Source organism: Saccostrea echinata, unplaced genomic scaffold (assembly GCF_033153115.1).
Source record: "Saccostrea echinata isolate AGI-Se365-2 ecotype Australia unplaced genomic scaffold, CSIRO_AGI_Sech_v1 ptg000057l, whole genome shotgun sequence".
NCBI classification, from domain to species: Eukaryota; Metazoa; Mollusca; class Bivalvia; order Ostreida; family Ostreidae; genus Saccostrea; species Saccostrea echinata.
Window position 1 is genome coordinate 8,525,452 of NW_026889806.1, and position 17,600 is coordinate 8,543,051.

Below are 17,600 nucleotides of genomic sequence, written 5' to 3' on the forward strand. Positions count from 1 at the left end.
AGAGTTGCAGATCAATCTTACTCATGCACTTAAGACTTGATTCTTTTCTTTGCAATCTGTCAAAGACTACCTTAAAAGAATTTTCCTACATCTGTAAAAAAAAAAAAAAAAAACTGAACTCCTAGAGCAGTCCCTATCCAATTCCCTTGTCATCTCTGAAACAAAATTTGACTCAATGCTCGCAAATTAATTTGACTATTGGTAGCCTTGCTGTTCTGTACACATGGTAGAAGATGGTTTTAAAAAGAATTGTCCGACATTTTTCGATCTTATTTATACTACAGTCTCATTCTTATCCAGGGGGCATTAACAATCTGCTCTAAATGAGATTTCTTTTGATTTATTTACATATTTTCTTATTTTACTATTTCTACATTTGCAGTTCTGCAAAGTTGATTTTTGACTTTTTCCCTATATTTTTTCTCTGACTCTAAATCTGCATTCATTGCAGATACTTTAAAATATCTTAAATGTGCAGTATTCTCTATTCTGCTACTCTATGTTCATTATCAATATTGCTGCATGTACTTACTTTGGGGTTATAGTACAGTAAAAACATAATCAATAGAAACCTCAATATAATGATAGAATCAATTAGGGAAACAACAAAAAGCAACTAGAGAGAAATATTTAGAGACAAGATTATATCCAGCACAGTCATGATAAGCCATGACATCCCTCAGTGATGCTATGGTAATAGCAGCTCCACAACCCAATTCCTGGTTTTGTTGGCAATAAGACATGAAATATTTTTGCTTGATGGAAGAGTAAAATTAATCAAGCAACACAACATGAAAATCTGATATAGGAAAGATTGCTCCTGCGGCCAAGAAACACTAATAGATAGCTATATTTTCTAATGAGAAATGCAATATAAAGTGCCAGGAACTAAAGATGGTTTTTTTATAGGAAAGCTAATATCATGATTAAAGAAGGAATACAGAACAAATCAATGACATGGCACCCATGGGTTATTTGTTTGATGTGCTAGTAGAGTCCCTTACATGAACAAGAAGTCGGTGAACAAATGGAGCTCAAAAACTGAGCTACTATAGTGAATGGTGAACAGTCAGCAAACAGTGGACAACAATGAAAAGTCATAACACTTACAGGTTAACCCTGTGAATGTAATGGTACCGTTACCGTACCTATCTGTATTTATTTCATGGCACACAAACAAAAATGACAATATTTTTTTGACCTTCATTTATTTTTTTCTTAAGCAAAAAAGACCTGCATAAAACTGAAGCAGAGAAAATCTTAGTTGTATGATTTTAAAGGTGCTTGGACACAGATTTGAAGTTAGTATTTTCTCAGATTTTCTGTATAATTTCATGACTTATATGTTGCTATAGCATTTCATACTAAAATATGATAAAAATCTTATTTCATCTCGAAGTTATTGAAACTTCAAATTTCTGGACGCGTTTGATTGACACATCCTTGCACTTTCACAAATTTTAATTTTATTCTTAATACTTAAGAAAAGTGGCAGTTTTGTTGTGTATAAATGAAAAGTATTAAAACTATAATCCAGAAATTTCAGAGTAGAAATGTTCGAAAGCAAAACCCACTCACAGTATTGTCAGTCCGTGCTCAGTGGTGTGTGCAGACTTTAACAATTGAACACACCCGGTGAATCGTAAACATTAACAATAACAGAGCTCGTGCCCTGTTTACAGAAACAGTTTACGTTTCACGGGTGTATTCAATTTGTTAAACTCTGTACACAACACTAAGCACGGGCTCACGATATTAGTGAGGGGATTGCTTTCGCACATTTCTACTCTGAATTTTCTGAATTATAGATGTAATGTTTTTCATTAATACAAAACAAAATCGCTTCTTTTCTTAAATATTAAGGATAAAGATAAAATTTGTGAAAGTGCAAGGATGTGTTAATCAAACGCGTCCAGGAATTCGTAGTTCCAATAATTTCCAGATAAAATAAGTTTTTAATTATATTTTCGTGTGAAATCCTATTGCAATATATAAGTCGTGATATTATACAGAAATTTTGAGAAAATATTAACTTCAAATCTGTGTCTAAGCACCTTTAAACAGTCTGCCACAATCATGCATCAGAATAACTGACACAGCCTGTCACCATAAAACTTAGAATACCTGCTACTGATGATTTTTCTCAACAGACAACCTGCCACAGATAAGCTGCCACATCTCAGAACATCTCAGATAACCTGCCACATCTCAGATAACCTACCACATCTCAGAACATCTCAGATAACCTGCCACATCTCAGAACATCTCAGACAACCTGCCACATCTCAGATAACCTGCCACATCTCAGATAACTTGCCTCTTATGAGTCTGAGATTTTCTCAAACAGCATAGTTGTTATCTTAAGTGTACCACTGTGATATTTTAAAATATGACTTAAAAGATCCTGAATGTCATAATATCTTTAAGAATCAGCCAATGATATAAGTCAGCCACTGGCATAAATCTGCCAATGATATGTCTGCTACTGATATATTAGTCTGCCACTCATACAAGTACGCTACTTATATAAGTCATCCACTGATATGAGTCTACTACTGATAATAGTCTGCCACTTATATAAATCTGCCAATGATATAAATCTGCTACTAATATAAGTGTCAGAAACATCTTGTCATTTTCTACTCTGGCCTCTAAATTGCTGAAGCAGCAATCAGTCATCAGCATATACAGCCTACTTTAGGAAAATGCACCCTGGCCAAGGTGACTCATTTGGAAGGGGTCCAAACAGTTGGCTGTGGTCCGATCATCGTTACTCTTGTAGAATGTTACCAAATATCTGTATTGATTTCACAAGCCTGAGGATCTATTGATTTAAGATCTCTGTTTCTTTGTAGGCTATAAGATTAAAACACAGGAGAACACCAACAATTACTCTAAGTCAATCAGAATTGTGTATCCTATGTTAAGTTTGGTAACAATATCATAATCATAATCAGCTGATTCAGAAATATCAGAATCTAGCATTTTTTATAATAAGCTTCCTTAAAAGAAGACTGAACCAGAAATTAGTCCTACAAATGCAGAAATGGATAAATAACAATTCAAAGTATATTGTTAACACGTATAGTTAAAACCTTGATCATTGTCACTCAGTCTGGTCAATATTACCACCTATTTTTCATTTCAGATGTAAGTAACTTGTCGCAATTTATCAGACCAATTCAAAATCACCAAAGAACAAAATAACCCAAACCTACCAAAAATAAAACAACTAAATGACAAAGAATAATAACTTTAAATAATCATTTTTAGGACATATCATGCTAAATATAACAACAAAACATGACGTATGAAGAACTTATGTCTTGCAGATCACTAATTCAAAGAATTCAAAATGCTTCTATATTTATTAAATGATTTTGAAACAGAGACGTTAATACTTAACTCGAAAAGAAAGATCAGATTAACCACTTTTATTTAAAACTTTCCTATTTTACGCTCTATTTTTATTTCTTGCTGTAAAGACAAAATGAAGAACACACTACTATGGAGAGTAATAATAAATATCAAGAATGAAATATGATCATAAGATACAGTAATAACGAACAGTGATCGATCTCATAAATCAATATAAATTTAAAACCACCGTCATGGTAGCTCAGTTGGTAGAGCGCTAGCTCCGTGATCAGATGGTCGTGTGTTCAAATCATGGCTGCAACTGACCTAGGTCAACAAAAAATAGGTAGCAACTGTTCCTTCGCCAGGAGCTCAGCACTTTGAAGTGGTTGTGGGTCCTTCCGATGAGACCTTAAAAACTGAGGCCCCGTGTCATGGCAGGCGTTGGCACAATAAAGAACCCTCACTGCTCAATGGCCCTGAGTGCCGAGTACTAAGGTCTAAATTTGAAGCCCTTCACCGTTATATGGTGACGTCTCTATATAAGTGAAAAATTCTCGAACTGGACGTAAAACAACATACAATCAATCAATTATTTCCGGCCAATTGGAGGGGGTTGGGCTTTAGTCCTGACAGTTTTTCTGAGGGTTATTTTCGACTGTCAGGTATATTCAAGAGTGTTTGAAAAAAAGGCAATTCTCCGTGAACATGAGGAGGGACATTTGAACAAATCATCTTCTACCCAGCAGCCGATACACCAGCCATGTTTTTAATCATGAAGGGAAAGTCAACAGTGAAATAGCCAATTTCTGCTTACAGATTATGGTTTGAGATTCTGTGAATTTCACAGCCTGGTCATGGGATCGTATTGATTGTATTTAACTTTTATCCTTTGAAGTTGGCCAATTCCTTCCAGATCCAGCACTTTTTAAAAAAATAGATTTTCACAAATCATCCAGAAGAAAAATAAATTCACTGTGAAGATTATATTAAATTAAACCAAAAAAACTCTCTGAACTCAAAAACCTTAAAAAGACCAGTCAGAGCTGTATATGAATAGAACTGTTAAGCTCTGAAGAGAAACTAATCATTCTGGAACAAACCACCACTGGATGTGGTGATTGATAAATCAAGACACTATGTTCATCACATTTTTTGCAAACATTATTTCTATATGTAAGAAGTGAGAATTATTACCTATTGCATAAAGCTGTTTCTTTTTTCTGCTTTATAGATATTATATCTTATAACAGGTCAGGGAGTATTTTTTACCACAATTTTCGTGAAGGGAAGGAAAATGGAGAGCTTTGCCGCATTTCTGATATTCTGTCACACTGTGACAGCTAGAATATCACTTTGATATCCTTTCAACACTGTGACAGAATATCACTTTTATTCAATAAGTAAATAACAGTATTTTACTGTTGAAAATGTAGTAAAATCCATTATCTGGTCAGAATCTGAGTGTCTGCATTTTAAGACTGTTTCATACATTAAGGTAAAATTTTATTTATAGTACAGAAGTTTGGAAACTCAAAAGACTCTGAACAATAAATATACATTATTATAACAGTAACTTGATCCGAAGAGTCGTATCACGTCGAGTTGACAGGCGCGGATCATCAGATCAAACGAGACGCAAAGCGTCGAGTTTGATCTGATGATCCACGCCTGTCAACGAGACGTGATACGGCTCTTTGGATCAAGTTACTGTTATAATGATAAATTTATTATATACCCCCCTTACAACTAGCAAAATATAGTTTTAAAAAAACTTTTGAGATCAATTATATAAGATTTTTCCATTAAACAAAGCATTTTGACAAGGAACTTTTTGATGCGCATGAAAAATAACGTCATTTTTCTGTGTACTACGTCATCAATTTCAGAGAGGGGTGATATGGATTCAGAAAACCACATTGTGGTGATCCGGAAAGTTGGATCACACCGTCACGTGATTGTACGAAATCTACAGTAAAATTGAGTGATACACACTTGGGTATATAATAAAGAAAAAAAATGACAATTGACATTAGAAACAATGCATTGACAATATAGTTATCTATGATAAAATGGGAACAAATAATTAAATGTGATAGTGTTCCCATAGATAGTCTATTAATTTACTGAGAGAGGTCCAACATTCTGTTACTTAGACTACAACATTCAGTGGAGTCTGTTATATTTAATCTAATTTAATAGTATTCCTCTGATAAATCTAAACAATTAATATTGGATAAATGAGATCCTCTCAATTAGGAAATTAACCCAGTCCATGTGTGTATGATTTATCTGTTACATAACAATTTAACTAGAGGGTTATTGGTTTACATCATTTTGTTGATTTGTTTTAATGCTGAAAATTAATTTTGCTCCCATTGGTTATGTATGCTTTGTATTCAAGTGCAGGACATAAAGCTAAGGTTTCAAGTGTAACAGTTTGTATCTAGGATCTAAAGCTAAGGTTTCAAATGTAACAGTTTGTATCTAGGATCTAAAGCTAAGGTTTCAGGTGTAACAGTTTGTATCTAGGATCTAAAGCTAAGATTTCAGGTGTAACAGTTTGTATCTAGGATCTAAAGCTAAGATTTCAAGTGTAACAGTTTGTATATAGGATCTAAAGCTAAGATTTCAGGTGTAACAGTTTGTATCTAGGATCTGAAGCTAAGGTTTCAGGTGTATCAGTTTGTATCTAGGATCTAAAGCTAAGGTTTCAGGTGTAACAGTTTGTATATAGGATCTAAAGCTAAGGTTTCAGGTGTAACAGTTTGTATCTAGGATCTAAAGCTAAGATTTCAAGTGTAACAGTTTGTATATAGGATCTAAAGCTAAGATTTCAGGTGTAACAGTTTGTATCTAGGATCTAAAGCTAAGGTTTCAGGTGTATCAGTTTGTATCTAGGATCTAAAGCTAAGGTTTCAGGTGTAACAGTTTGTATCTAGGATCTAAAGCTAAGATTTCAGGTGTAACAGTTTGTATATAGGATCTAAAGCTAAGGTTTCAGGTGTAACAGTTTGTATCTAGGATCTAAAGCTAAGGTTTCAGGTGTAACAGTTTGTATCTAAGGATCTAAAGCTAAGGTTTCATTTGTAGTAGTTTTTATCTAGGATCAAAAGCTAAGGTTTCAGGTGTAACAGTTTGTATTCTAAGGATCTAAAGCTAAGGTTCCAGTTGTAGCAGTTTGTATCTAGGATCAAAAGCTATGGTTTCAGGTGTAACAGTTTGTATCTAGGATCATAAGCTAAGGTTTCAGGTGTAACAGTTTGTATCTAGGATCAAAAGCTAAGGTTTCAGGTGTAACAGTTTGTATTCTAAGGATCTAAAGCTAAGGTTCCAGGTGTAACAGTTTGTTTCTAAGGATTATAAGCTAATTAAATTCTAATGGGTTGGAGGGGGAGGATCCAAGGGTGGTTATTTGAGACATAAAGTGAAGGAACAAAAACCAAGACCCAACAAATATGAAACCAAAACAAGACACAACCAAAACCTAGAGGTACTGTGGGCAATGAACTCAAAGAAGACATCCCTTGCTCCCACATGAGTATTATAATGGCAATGTTCATTTTTTGCTATAGGAAACCCCAACTATCTGTCCCACCAGAACTTAAAATAGGAGGTGCACAGTGAAACTACGTAATAAAGATTCTATTAAAAGTCTCATTAAGTTTGATTCAGTGGTATAGGAAGAGTTGTGGTTCAGAGACAGGTACCCCAGAAAGAATGGCAGTGTCCACGTTTTCCTAAGGGAAACCCTATATAATTATATATGTTTCCAATCGAAACATAAAATAAGAGAACACAATGGCACTATATATAAATAAAAATTCTGTAAAAGTCTTATTAAATTTTATTCAGACAATGGTATAGAAGGTGCAGATAAGGAAATCCCAAGTGTTACAGGCAGACGGTTATATGGACGGACACCCCATCACTATACATCCCCCTTCTTCCCCTCAATTTCGGGGGTATAATAATAAGACATGGGAGAATGCAATGGTAATGGCCTGAGGAATAAAACAAGGATCAAAAACTTAAGGGTTTGAAGAGGAAGGGGAGAATTTAAAGCTTATGGTTTGAGGAGTAAAAGAGGGATTTTAATCAATTAGTTAGAGGAATAATGATACATGAAGGATCCAAGCCTAATAGACTGAGGATAAAGTAGAACAAACAAAGCAGTGGTTTGAAGAGTAAATGGAGGAACCAAAGTTTTACATAAATCTGCAGTCAGAGAGAGAACTAGTGGTTTGAGAAGCAAAACAGTAAGAGGTCAAATCAACACATCTATATCTCTCCACAATGCCTCTTTAAATGGATTGCATTAAGAGCATGCATTTACCATTATTTAAGAAATAAGACATCATTTTTAGAGTTTTAGGTATTTTTGAATTGAATTCAATTGTATATTCATCTGACATGTAAATACTGGGTGGAAATAGTCTTGAAATCAAAACTTTCCAGTATTTTATTTCATGAGTTAATTCTGCCTTTCTGAAGCAGTAATCTTGATTTCCCATGACTGCCTTCACATGCAAAGCTTAATGGTTAAGATTCACTATGTTTACAGGGGCATACAGCAGACTGAATTAGTTTCATCAGTTTATCATCATAAAATACCAGACTTAGACAAGGGCAATATTATCTCCCAATAGTTGATATTCTTTACCATGTTATATGGGATATGACAGTTGCAATCACTGCAGAAAAATTCCATATCGCATTAGCTGGTAATGTTTTTTTTTTCCTGAAATGTTACAACCATCTTACCCTTTATAACACAGCAAAGAAAGCATTTTATTATTTAAATGAGACATATATCTATCACTCATGCAGCATATACAATGCTCATTAAGCATATCAAGCAGTGAATTGTAAATTTTTTATGTTCATCATGTCATAACAAAGATGGCTGTCTATATATAAACTCTTTATACTTTAAATGTTCAAAAAAACTGCTGGGATACAGATATTCATTTCTCAGTAGAAATGTCCACCCATCATGTCAGATCAGATAGTGTACATGTACTCTGTACTTCTTACATTAATGGAAGTCTTCAAGCAATGACAACACAGCTGAGTAACAGTATCAGCAACTTCATGCATGCTGAAAATTTTACTCCTTTCCCTCTATCCCTTACTCATGTTTTCCTCTTCCTAGCACTGTCCACAAAGATCATGAAGAGTAGATGTGTGGTGGTGCAATTGCCTGAGAACTTTACCCCCGCCTCTCTACCCTGGCTCCCCCTTCCCTCTATCCCTGTAGCATTTTACTTACCCAGGTCTCTCTCTTCCCAGCACTGTCCACAAAGATTAGATGTGTGGCGGTGCAGTCACCTGAGAACTTTAACCCCCCCTTCCTCTCTACCCATGCTTCCCCTTCCCTCTATCTCTGTGACCTTTAGCTTACCCAGGTCTCCCTCTTCCCAGCACTGTCCACAAAGATTAGATGAGTGGTGGTCAGGTACAGCGTCCCCACCGCAGGATTCCGGGTCCGAAACCTCTCCACCATCTTCACATTGTCCACCTGTAAAAAAACAAACAACAATAAATTGTAAGAATAGGTCAATCATGCAGGATATTCTGTCAAAAATAAAGTAACAAAGACGTAACATAGAGGTCAATTTCAGCAATTAACCAGTAGAGCCAAAGAGAATTTTATGTCAGATTTTATGTGAAAAACTGCATGAGTACATTTTAAAAATTTTTTTATATATTACAATGATATGTATATCCAAGAATTTTCTTTTCATGAAATAAACTTATTAATGTGCAAGAAAAATACCTATTCCAAATAAATTTCTCCCTATGGGCCATAACTCTCTCTATATAGGAGAGTATTACACTAAAAAGAGACCAAAATAAACTTCACATAATAATTTGGCATAAGAATCAGTTATAAATCTTACATTATGACTCTCAGATTTTTGGAAAATGCTTGTATTTCCAGGAACCTATTTTTGTAAAATTTGACAGCAGTGAACTGGCCATAATAAGATATTCTCACTATGTATATAAAGGAATTTTTTAAAGTTTTTTGTGACTTACTGGTGTGTAAATCACACAGACTTGTCATGTAGGCATATTTCATGAAGCACTTCATGAAAAATATACCTACATGCAAGTCTGTGTGATTTACACACCAATAATTCACACTAAACTTAAAAACATTCCTTATATATACATTTTACATGTTTGAAAGCAGCAAAAATGCACTCAATTTTTGAATTTCTCGCTGCCCTAAATTGTTACTTTTTTACTAATGTCTCTGTAGCCGCATTGTGATATCACTAATAGCGCGAGTTTCTCCATGTATATTTCTATGCATGAGTTAACATGAAAATGGCATTCAAATCAATTTCTTAGTTGGTATAGTAGAAAAACACAGCAAATGTAAATACATATAATATATAAATAATATCTACAAAAATAATTCTGATTCAATAAACTAAATATCTAACCAACAACTAAAATCATTGGTGATATTTACAGAAACACACAGAAAGTTCTGAAAATGTCCATCAGACATATTTCTTTAACATAAGCAAAGAGATTCCTCCCTGTTTTTGGCCTAGCTGTTGAATTCTTAAACTCTTGTAGTGACTAGAGGTACAAGATCAATTAAGTCGTATATACCTGCTTATTGATACAGTCTTCTTTCAAGAGACTGAGATCTAATATATTCCCCATATCCTGAAACAAATTCTGGGCAAAACTCTCCAAATCATCAAGTTTCTCCTGTGTCCATTCCAGCACACTCATTAATGCACACTTAGTCGGACCTCCGAAACGTTAGTGTTCCGATGTTTTGAATATTGACAATCTGTTGACTCGGTGAGAAATATAGAAGTTTCCCAGTAGACTACAGCTTCACAATGCAGTCAATCTTTATTAACCATGGGGTAATCACTCAACTCATAAATTATTGATTACATTTGTTTTTAAAAATAAACCCCAGGGTATCAAATTCAAATGCTAATACACCAAGATCAAAGCATGTTGATAGAGAACTACTTCTGTTAACGAATTGGACATTTTCTGAAATAGTTCCTATGACACAGCTCTATGACACATGAGTCCGATCAATTATTAATGTGATTCACTATAATTCTCACCAAGTTTCCTTTAAGAATCTCTTGGTCTCCCAATGAAAATGCAAACTTTCACAGAATGATGGAAGTCTTTAAAACCATGCTAGCATATCCTACATCTCTCCAAAAACCAATCAAAAACAATAGAGCTGAATAACTATCTAAAATCTCTGACAGATTTGGTATTCATAGAAAATTCCTCCTATGTTTAACCCTATCAATGACTTGAGAACAGCCATACAGGGAAGCTGTCTTCTATCTCGTTTTTACACGGAGATTGGAGTCCGCTTTATATTGGTTGTCAATATGTGATGTATCAATGAGAACTCCTCCCAGTGTACAGTGAAGTCAGTATTCCCATAACACATCAGAAACCACATTCCTTATTGCATTAAACACCTACACTGATTATCCAAATTATTATAAATATTTCCTATTCCACATTAGAAATTCAGAGTCCAAATAAAATTAAGTATACCTTCACTTCTGATTCAGGCTTAATATTAATTGTTAATCCATATAAAAATCCTCTTCCCTAGTTCATTTATTAATTTTCTTCAAGTGTAATCCAGAGAATCAAATTACAAAGTTCTCAACATCAGTAATCCTAATCCCTTAATCATTAATTTCCAGATCCAACAGTCCATCAGTAATCAAAACCTCTTATTTTATTCCAAATCCAACAAAACATCAGTAATCATAATCCATTATTTTATTCCAAATCCAACAGAACATCAGTAATCCTGATCCCATACTAAAAGTCCAACTCCACATTATAAGGAATCCTGCTCCCTAAGTCATTCCTACTCCACATTAAATTAATCCAACTTCACAACTGTAATCCTTATCTCTTATCAATACCTGGTCCAGCTCCACAATAGTACATCTAATCCCATCCTAATTAGGAGCAAAAAATTCTATTTGTCATCTTCCTAACTAGCTATTGATACCCTGAGTGCTGTATTGACTAGAGTTAACAGGTCTCTCTCAATAACACTCATTAATTCTAGTCTCCAAAAGATACAGTAAATAAATAGCGATGAGGAAAAAGTCCACCAGACTTATTAACTTAAGCCACCAAGGACAAACATAAGCATACAGAATATTGACATAATGGATGCAATCTGAAACATTGGGTTAGGTACTGGAATTGTATACTGAATAATTAATTATATTACCGTATTACATCCAATAAGCATAAACGTCTGTCAAGTATGACTGTCCCTACAAGCATTTAAAGCGACAGTACGGCTGCACAACGTGTGCTTTTTCATTCAAATTTACCCAATATATCATTAAGAAATAGGGTATAAAGTTGATGTAAGCAGTTTGAGAAACAGAAATATTCTCTCCTCATACAAAATTAACGTAATTAGAATCTGCCGGAAAATGAAGGGTCGTACGAACTGGAGCAGTCTTAGATCTGTTTATTTGTACCACGTGAATTCTGAAACGGCATGTGTCTACACTGTAGAATTTACAATTATAATGAATATGAGGAAAAAGCAATTTTCAAAAGCAAATTATCATAACTTTCTGATAAAATAATCTAAAATAATAATCGTAAAGATTTTAGTCTGCTTTCAGGCGAATTTAACAGAATTAAAAGTACAAATGTTGACGTTTTGTGTATTGGGGTCCGAGAGAGGAAAAACCACCAAATCATACGTTATCGCGGCAAATGTCAAACAAAACATTTTTCTGCACAGTTAAAAAAATTAGCAATTCAAATGGCAACAATGTTTATAAGTCATACGTGTATTTTCATGTTGAGTTTACACTATTTTTCCTTTTAAAGCGATGGAAAAATGAGAAATGATAACAAGTATCAACAAACCTGTCGAGTAGAACCTTTGCGAGCCCCGCGTGAATGTCGTCGAGTTCCCGTTTCTTCCTTATCCAACTATCATATTAATCCCCAAACTAAATTTTAGTCAGGAAAGTTGCTTTTTCAAGGTCTATTTTCAGTTTCTTTTTCTTTTTTGGTCGACTTTGTCAATGTAGCAGGCCTTCCAGGCTTCTCTCTCTTACCATGCTGTTTTGTTTATGAAAACTACGCATGCGTGCATAGCATGGAATGTGGAAGCCCAAACACGTTGCAATGTATATGTTTACGTCCCATAAATAACTATTAATTTTAATGAAATAATCCAAATTATTTAATTGTGAAAGTTGTAATTTTCTGAAAGTTTATAAATCTATGAGCAGTAAAAAAATTCTAAATCTTGTCGGAAAATTTTATCAACTCACTTTTTCTATGAGATGCGCCGTACTGTCACTTTAATTTAAACTGAATTGGAAATTGTTGTTTTCTGTTTCTCAACCATCAAAATAAATATATTTTAATTTATATACTCATTGGTATCTCAATATTTGTCTTGAATGTAAAAATTAATGACAAAAACTTAAAACATATTTAAGGATATCTTCTTAAAGTATGTGGACACAATTAATCACCTCGACTCAATTAGCAGCTCAGAGACATGATCACATTCTGCTAAGTTACTCTCTGTAATAATTTATCTTACAAATCCCCTGAATTTACTCTCAAGTTGCTTATTAGGACAATTAATGTACTAAAATGTGTGATTACTTAATTAATACCCAATATAGACCATGTAGCTTACAAGATCATATAAGGACACATCGATACATAGATAATCCATTGCTATCAATTTTTGTCCAATGTGCATCTTAAGCTTTTGAACACTAGATCATCTTCCTCTTTGAAATAGTCAAATCAATTTAAACCAAATTTGGTGGATAGCAATAAAAAGATAAAAACTATTCATTTTATGGTCTCTGCAACCCTGGGGCATTAGGATGAAGACCATAAAATAATCAATGTATAATCATTTACAATCAGTCCAGGGCAAAAATGTGATGAATCTTTTTTATGATTAAATGATTAAATTCTTTTTTCAGCTTAAGACAACTATTCATTGGAAGTTATTTTTTGTCACTTTGAATTCAGAGAATCGCTGCCAATATTTACTGGATTAAGTGAGATTATTAACACTGACAAGCAGACAAACTGTCTTTACATCTAAGGCTCATCATTGATTTTTGTTTTTTCTAAATCTGAAAATCGAATGCACATTTACTTTCTTAAAGAATATAGCTTTAGCCTGGGTCATAAACAGTTATTAGTCGGAGTAATGGGATGTTTGCATGTCTTCAAGCAGATGAGGGTTTTCCCAGTCACTTAATATAAAGCTGGTTCAAGTGTAAGTTACACAAACCAAGGCTCCAAATGAAATAGATACATGTATAGTAATACAAATAATATCACTATACCTTAATATAATAATCTATCAGTAACTGATATAACAACTGATTATTTAGTTTTAAGGTCAGACGATACGTTCCTCAAATATCTGTTTTGTATATCTTCATAAATGTATGAAAAAATTGAAACTCTAAAAAATGTGATATTGGCAAATTAAGTTTTTTCCAAAAGGATTTTAAAGGAAACAACATCCTCTGGTATCTTGCACAAATACCTGGTAAGATACCTCAGTTTTTTGCGAGTAAGCATGTTAAACATGTTAAAGTAGCAATTAATACTTCAATGACAAAGTCTTAGAAAAAATTATATATTATTAAGGAACATATTGTCTGTCCTTAAATAATTTCTTAAAAAGACAAGAGGCCAATGGACTTTAACAGTCACCTGAGTATCATGGGTTTTTCAGGCTTTATGTCACCACTTTGGGTCCACCTGGAACTGGCTTAGACTTATATATCACATACATTTTACAGTTTGATGAGAACTCTTTAATCTTTATCAAATTTATGAGCTTGCTCTCAATAAATTCATGATTCAGAGTTGTCGAACATGAAATAAGGAACATTGTATAATAAATTTCAATACATGAATAACTGGCACAAGGCTCAGATGAGCTAAAAGGCATCAAATAAATCCTGACCAATTTTGTTCTTAGCATTAATTTAACATTTTAGAGAAAAATATGTTTCCATTTACTCTTATGTTTTTTTGTTTTTTTGTTGTTTTTTTTTAACTTAAAAAACAAGATACTTACAAAAATAACAAATCTTTACAGAAGAAGGCTTAAAGATTGCAAATGCAAACTCTTTCAATACACACACAAAATGCTGATATTTCCAGCTTCATATCTATCTGACATTTTTCTATGGAGTTTGCTGCATTATTCAAAATCTCCACTTCAACAAGAAAATTTTCGATTCTTGATCACATGAAGTCCTTAGTCTTCCTGGATTATTGTGTCATTTCTCGCATATATTGCCCGTCCCTGCCCTAAACTTACAAGCATCTGATAAGAATCTTAAAAAGCTTCTTTTCTTTTGGAATATTTTCCTTCATCAACTTCTGAATGATTTCTGGTGATTTGTATTGATAAAACATCTTTACAATTCAACAATATGTAGATAAGTTATGTCCATTTCAAAAAATATTCAAATAATGACAGTGGAATTTCTGTCACAACTAAACAATATAAATCAAAGATTTCCTTGACTTTTTCATGTGGAATTAAAATGGAGGATTTGATGTTTAAAATGATTGGTTTGTATTAGAAATATGAAAGGTAAGAAAAATATCTAGATCATTCTAAAAATGTAACATATATTATCATGATTATGAAATACCCTGTATGTAAATTTTTGGGTTTCAGTGATTTAATTAAAAATCTATAATCCAGTGTGTGCATCCTACCACACATACAAAATAGATTTATTCATCACAGAGTGAAAACAATTCTTTATCAACACTTTGACCCAAATAATAGTCTGACAATCATTGGACCAGCAGAACTTTATAATTAAACCTGGATTAAAAACTCATCAATTCTGGTTATTCACAGGTTCTTTCTAACATTCACTGGGACTGACTCTACAATCATTTTATATTGCTTACTGATCAATATAAGTTCATGTTTTAAGAGATAGAAACTGAGGTATAAATTAGCCAGACAATGGAAGTGGATTCATTTATTTCACCAAAGGACACGGTGTGATGGAGACATATTTAAGTATGCATTATAAGTCTAAAGGGACTTCCTCATTTTGTCCAGATATTGAGTACACTGCTGGACAGATCTACTTAATATAATATATCACATGATACTGTCTGATAGAAAAGACAAGTACTCAAATCTCTATACTCTGTCATTCGGCCAACATTTAACTCAGGAAATCTGTTGAGTGGTGCATGTGTCATCTCTTGATCATCAAAAGAGGGGAAAATATCAGATACTTAAAAAAAACTGAAGGAAGCATCCAGTAAGATGCAGTGTCATATTGGCACTTTATTTTTAGGAAAACAAAGTACAGATGCCAGGGATTTGTTACCTATCTTGTATATATGCAGTGGAAGCATAAAATGGTTTGGTTATTGAAACCTGTGTACATAACATAATGACAATAATGGTTTATATTCGTCTGTCTTCTGCACAAGAAAGATAACTGTTATTAACAAATTCTCCTAAATAACTAAGTTTAACAGTCATTATGGATTCCATTTCAATTCATGTTACATTAGCTTGTGTAAATGATGAAAGATATTAAGTTGAGAACCTCCTACATTAAAACATCTCAGAGTGAATTAGTCCTGCTAATACAACAAACATTTTCCAAATGCTAGCTATTATCTATGTATTGTATACTGTCAGGAGAGTTTATATTCTACTTGACTGACTTTAAAAAGTGTTTTAGTCCTCTTTTGACAGCAGGATCTGAATTTATCACATATATGCAGTTCATTTGGTCATTTAACAATAACTGTTTAGAGATGCATTCAAAATAGGTTAGTTAATGTCAGTTACTTCTAATGTGCTAAAAGTTTATTAAGTAAAAATTGAGTTGGGCTATTACAATGTAGAATGACACTAGCCCGACCAGTCTAATGGAATTTTCAGTGATATATGTCTATTTTAATCAATATCAATAAAGAAATGTCAGTGAGATGAAGTATTTATGCTTTTGTCAATGATTTCCATATCCCAGTTGTCTTTCTGTCCATGCTTTGTTTGGTATTATGATTCATTGTTTCTATGTTAAATTTATTTTTCACACCTTGGGAGGGGGTTGGGGAGGTTACTAAAATGTGACTTGGGCTAGTAAAATTTTGCTATTACTAGTAACTGGGTTAGTGCTGAAAAAAGTTTTTTAACGTACACTGCTGCAAGCAATGCAAACAAGCAAAGGAACTGAGAGAGCCGTGAAGCAAAGCAAAGCACCACTCATCACTGCAAGCTCTTAAAGCAATAATGGGGGGAAAAGAAAAATCTGACTTTGCACATTGATCCAAATGGTTTTTTCTGCACTTACATTGACACCCACAACCCTACAATGCGAATACATCTTGCTGCTAACTACATTCTTGTGGTAAGAACAAAATCTCACCAAAAAATAAAATCACCTTGATTTAATGTATATTGTAGATAAATAGTAAATTAAAACGTTCTTTGTTAAAATTTGCACTTTTCAGACTACAACTAACATACGACATCATGTGAAGTCAGAGTCTAGACGTTCCAAATGTCAAGTGCCATTTGAAGAGGCGGATCTATTAAAATTAAAACTGAATCAGTATCTGCGCTCACCCTAACGGTTGCACCGTCAACATATCAAACAAGTGGAGCAGATGCCATTCTCGAACCTGCATACCCTTACTATTTTTTATGAAATTTTTTGTATAGAACTGTACATTGAGAAACCAAGACTCCAGTATGTAGTACCTCTTTGTGCAACAGATAGTCGACATTGCATTTCATTGACAAGTGCAAACGCACTTACTCAAGTTCACATCAAAGAAAGTTTAAAAATAAAGACATGTCACAATGTTCACATATTTACAAAGACATAACGATTCTTCCAATAATCAAAAACGCTTATAATTATCAAGCCTATATTGATAAAGAATTAACAGTGGCTGCAAACCACACAGTTAACTCATCCTGTGGCATATGACATACATATTCAAACATTTCAATAAATTGCTTATACCTTGGGCGTTCGAATGGACTCCATGTCTTGGTTAATTAAAATAGCTGGACTCAATTAAAATGAATAATTACAGCATTATGTATGTGTCAACACGCCATTGCTCCTCCTCCGGAAGTGATAATAACACTTATTTTTAATAAATTCGTCTTCATTTGTTTCGGTCCAAACAAT

The 17,600-nt window shown here is 33.5% G+C and overlaps 1 protein-coding gene across 5 annotated transcripts in view; it reads right to left on the reverse strand.

Moving 5' to 3' along the window:
* LOC133174328 (myotubularin-related protein 6-like) overlaps positions 1-17,568 on the reverse strand; it is a 37,045-nt gene extending 19,477 nt beyond the window's left edge. For 2 of the 5 annotated variants that reach the window (XM_061309424.1, XM_061309428.1), the window contains exons 1-2: positions 9,988-10,345; positions 8,762-8,878 (exon numbers count right to left, since the gene is read on the reverse strand). In XM_061309424.1, the coding sequence (XP_061165408.1) occupies positions 8,762-8,878; positions 9,988-10,113 (243 nt within the window). In that variant the 5' untranslated portion in view covers positions 10,114-10,345. Of the gene's footprint in view, positions 1-8,492; positions 8,531-8,761; positions 8,879-9,987; positions 10,348-17,429 lie in introns of those variants that run through there. The other 3 variants (XM_061309426.1, XM_061309425.1, XM_061309427.1) reach the window with 3 other exon arrangements.
* Between the last annotated feature and the right edge of the window lie 32 nt (positions 17,569-17,600).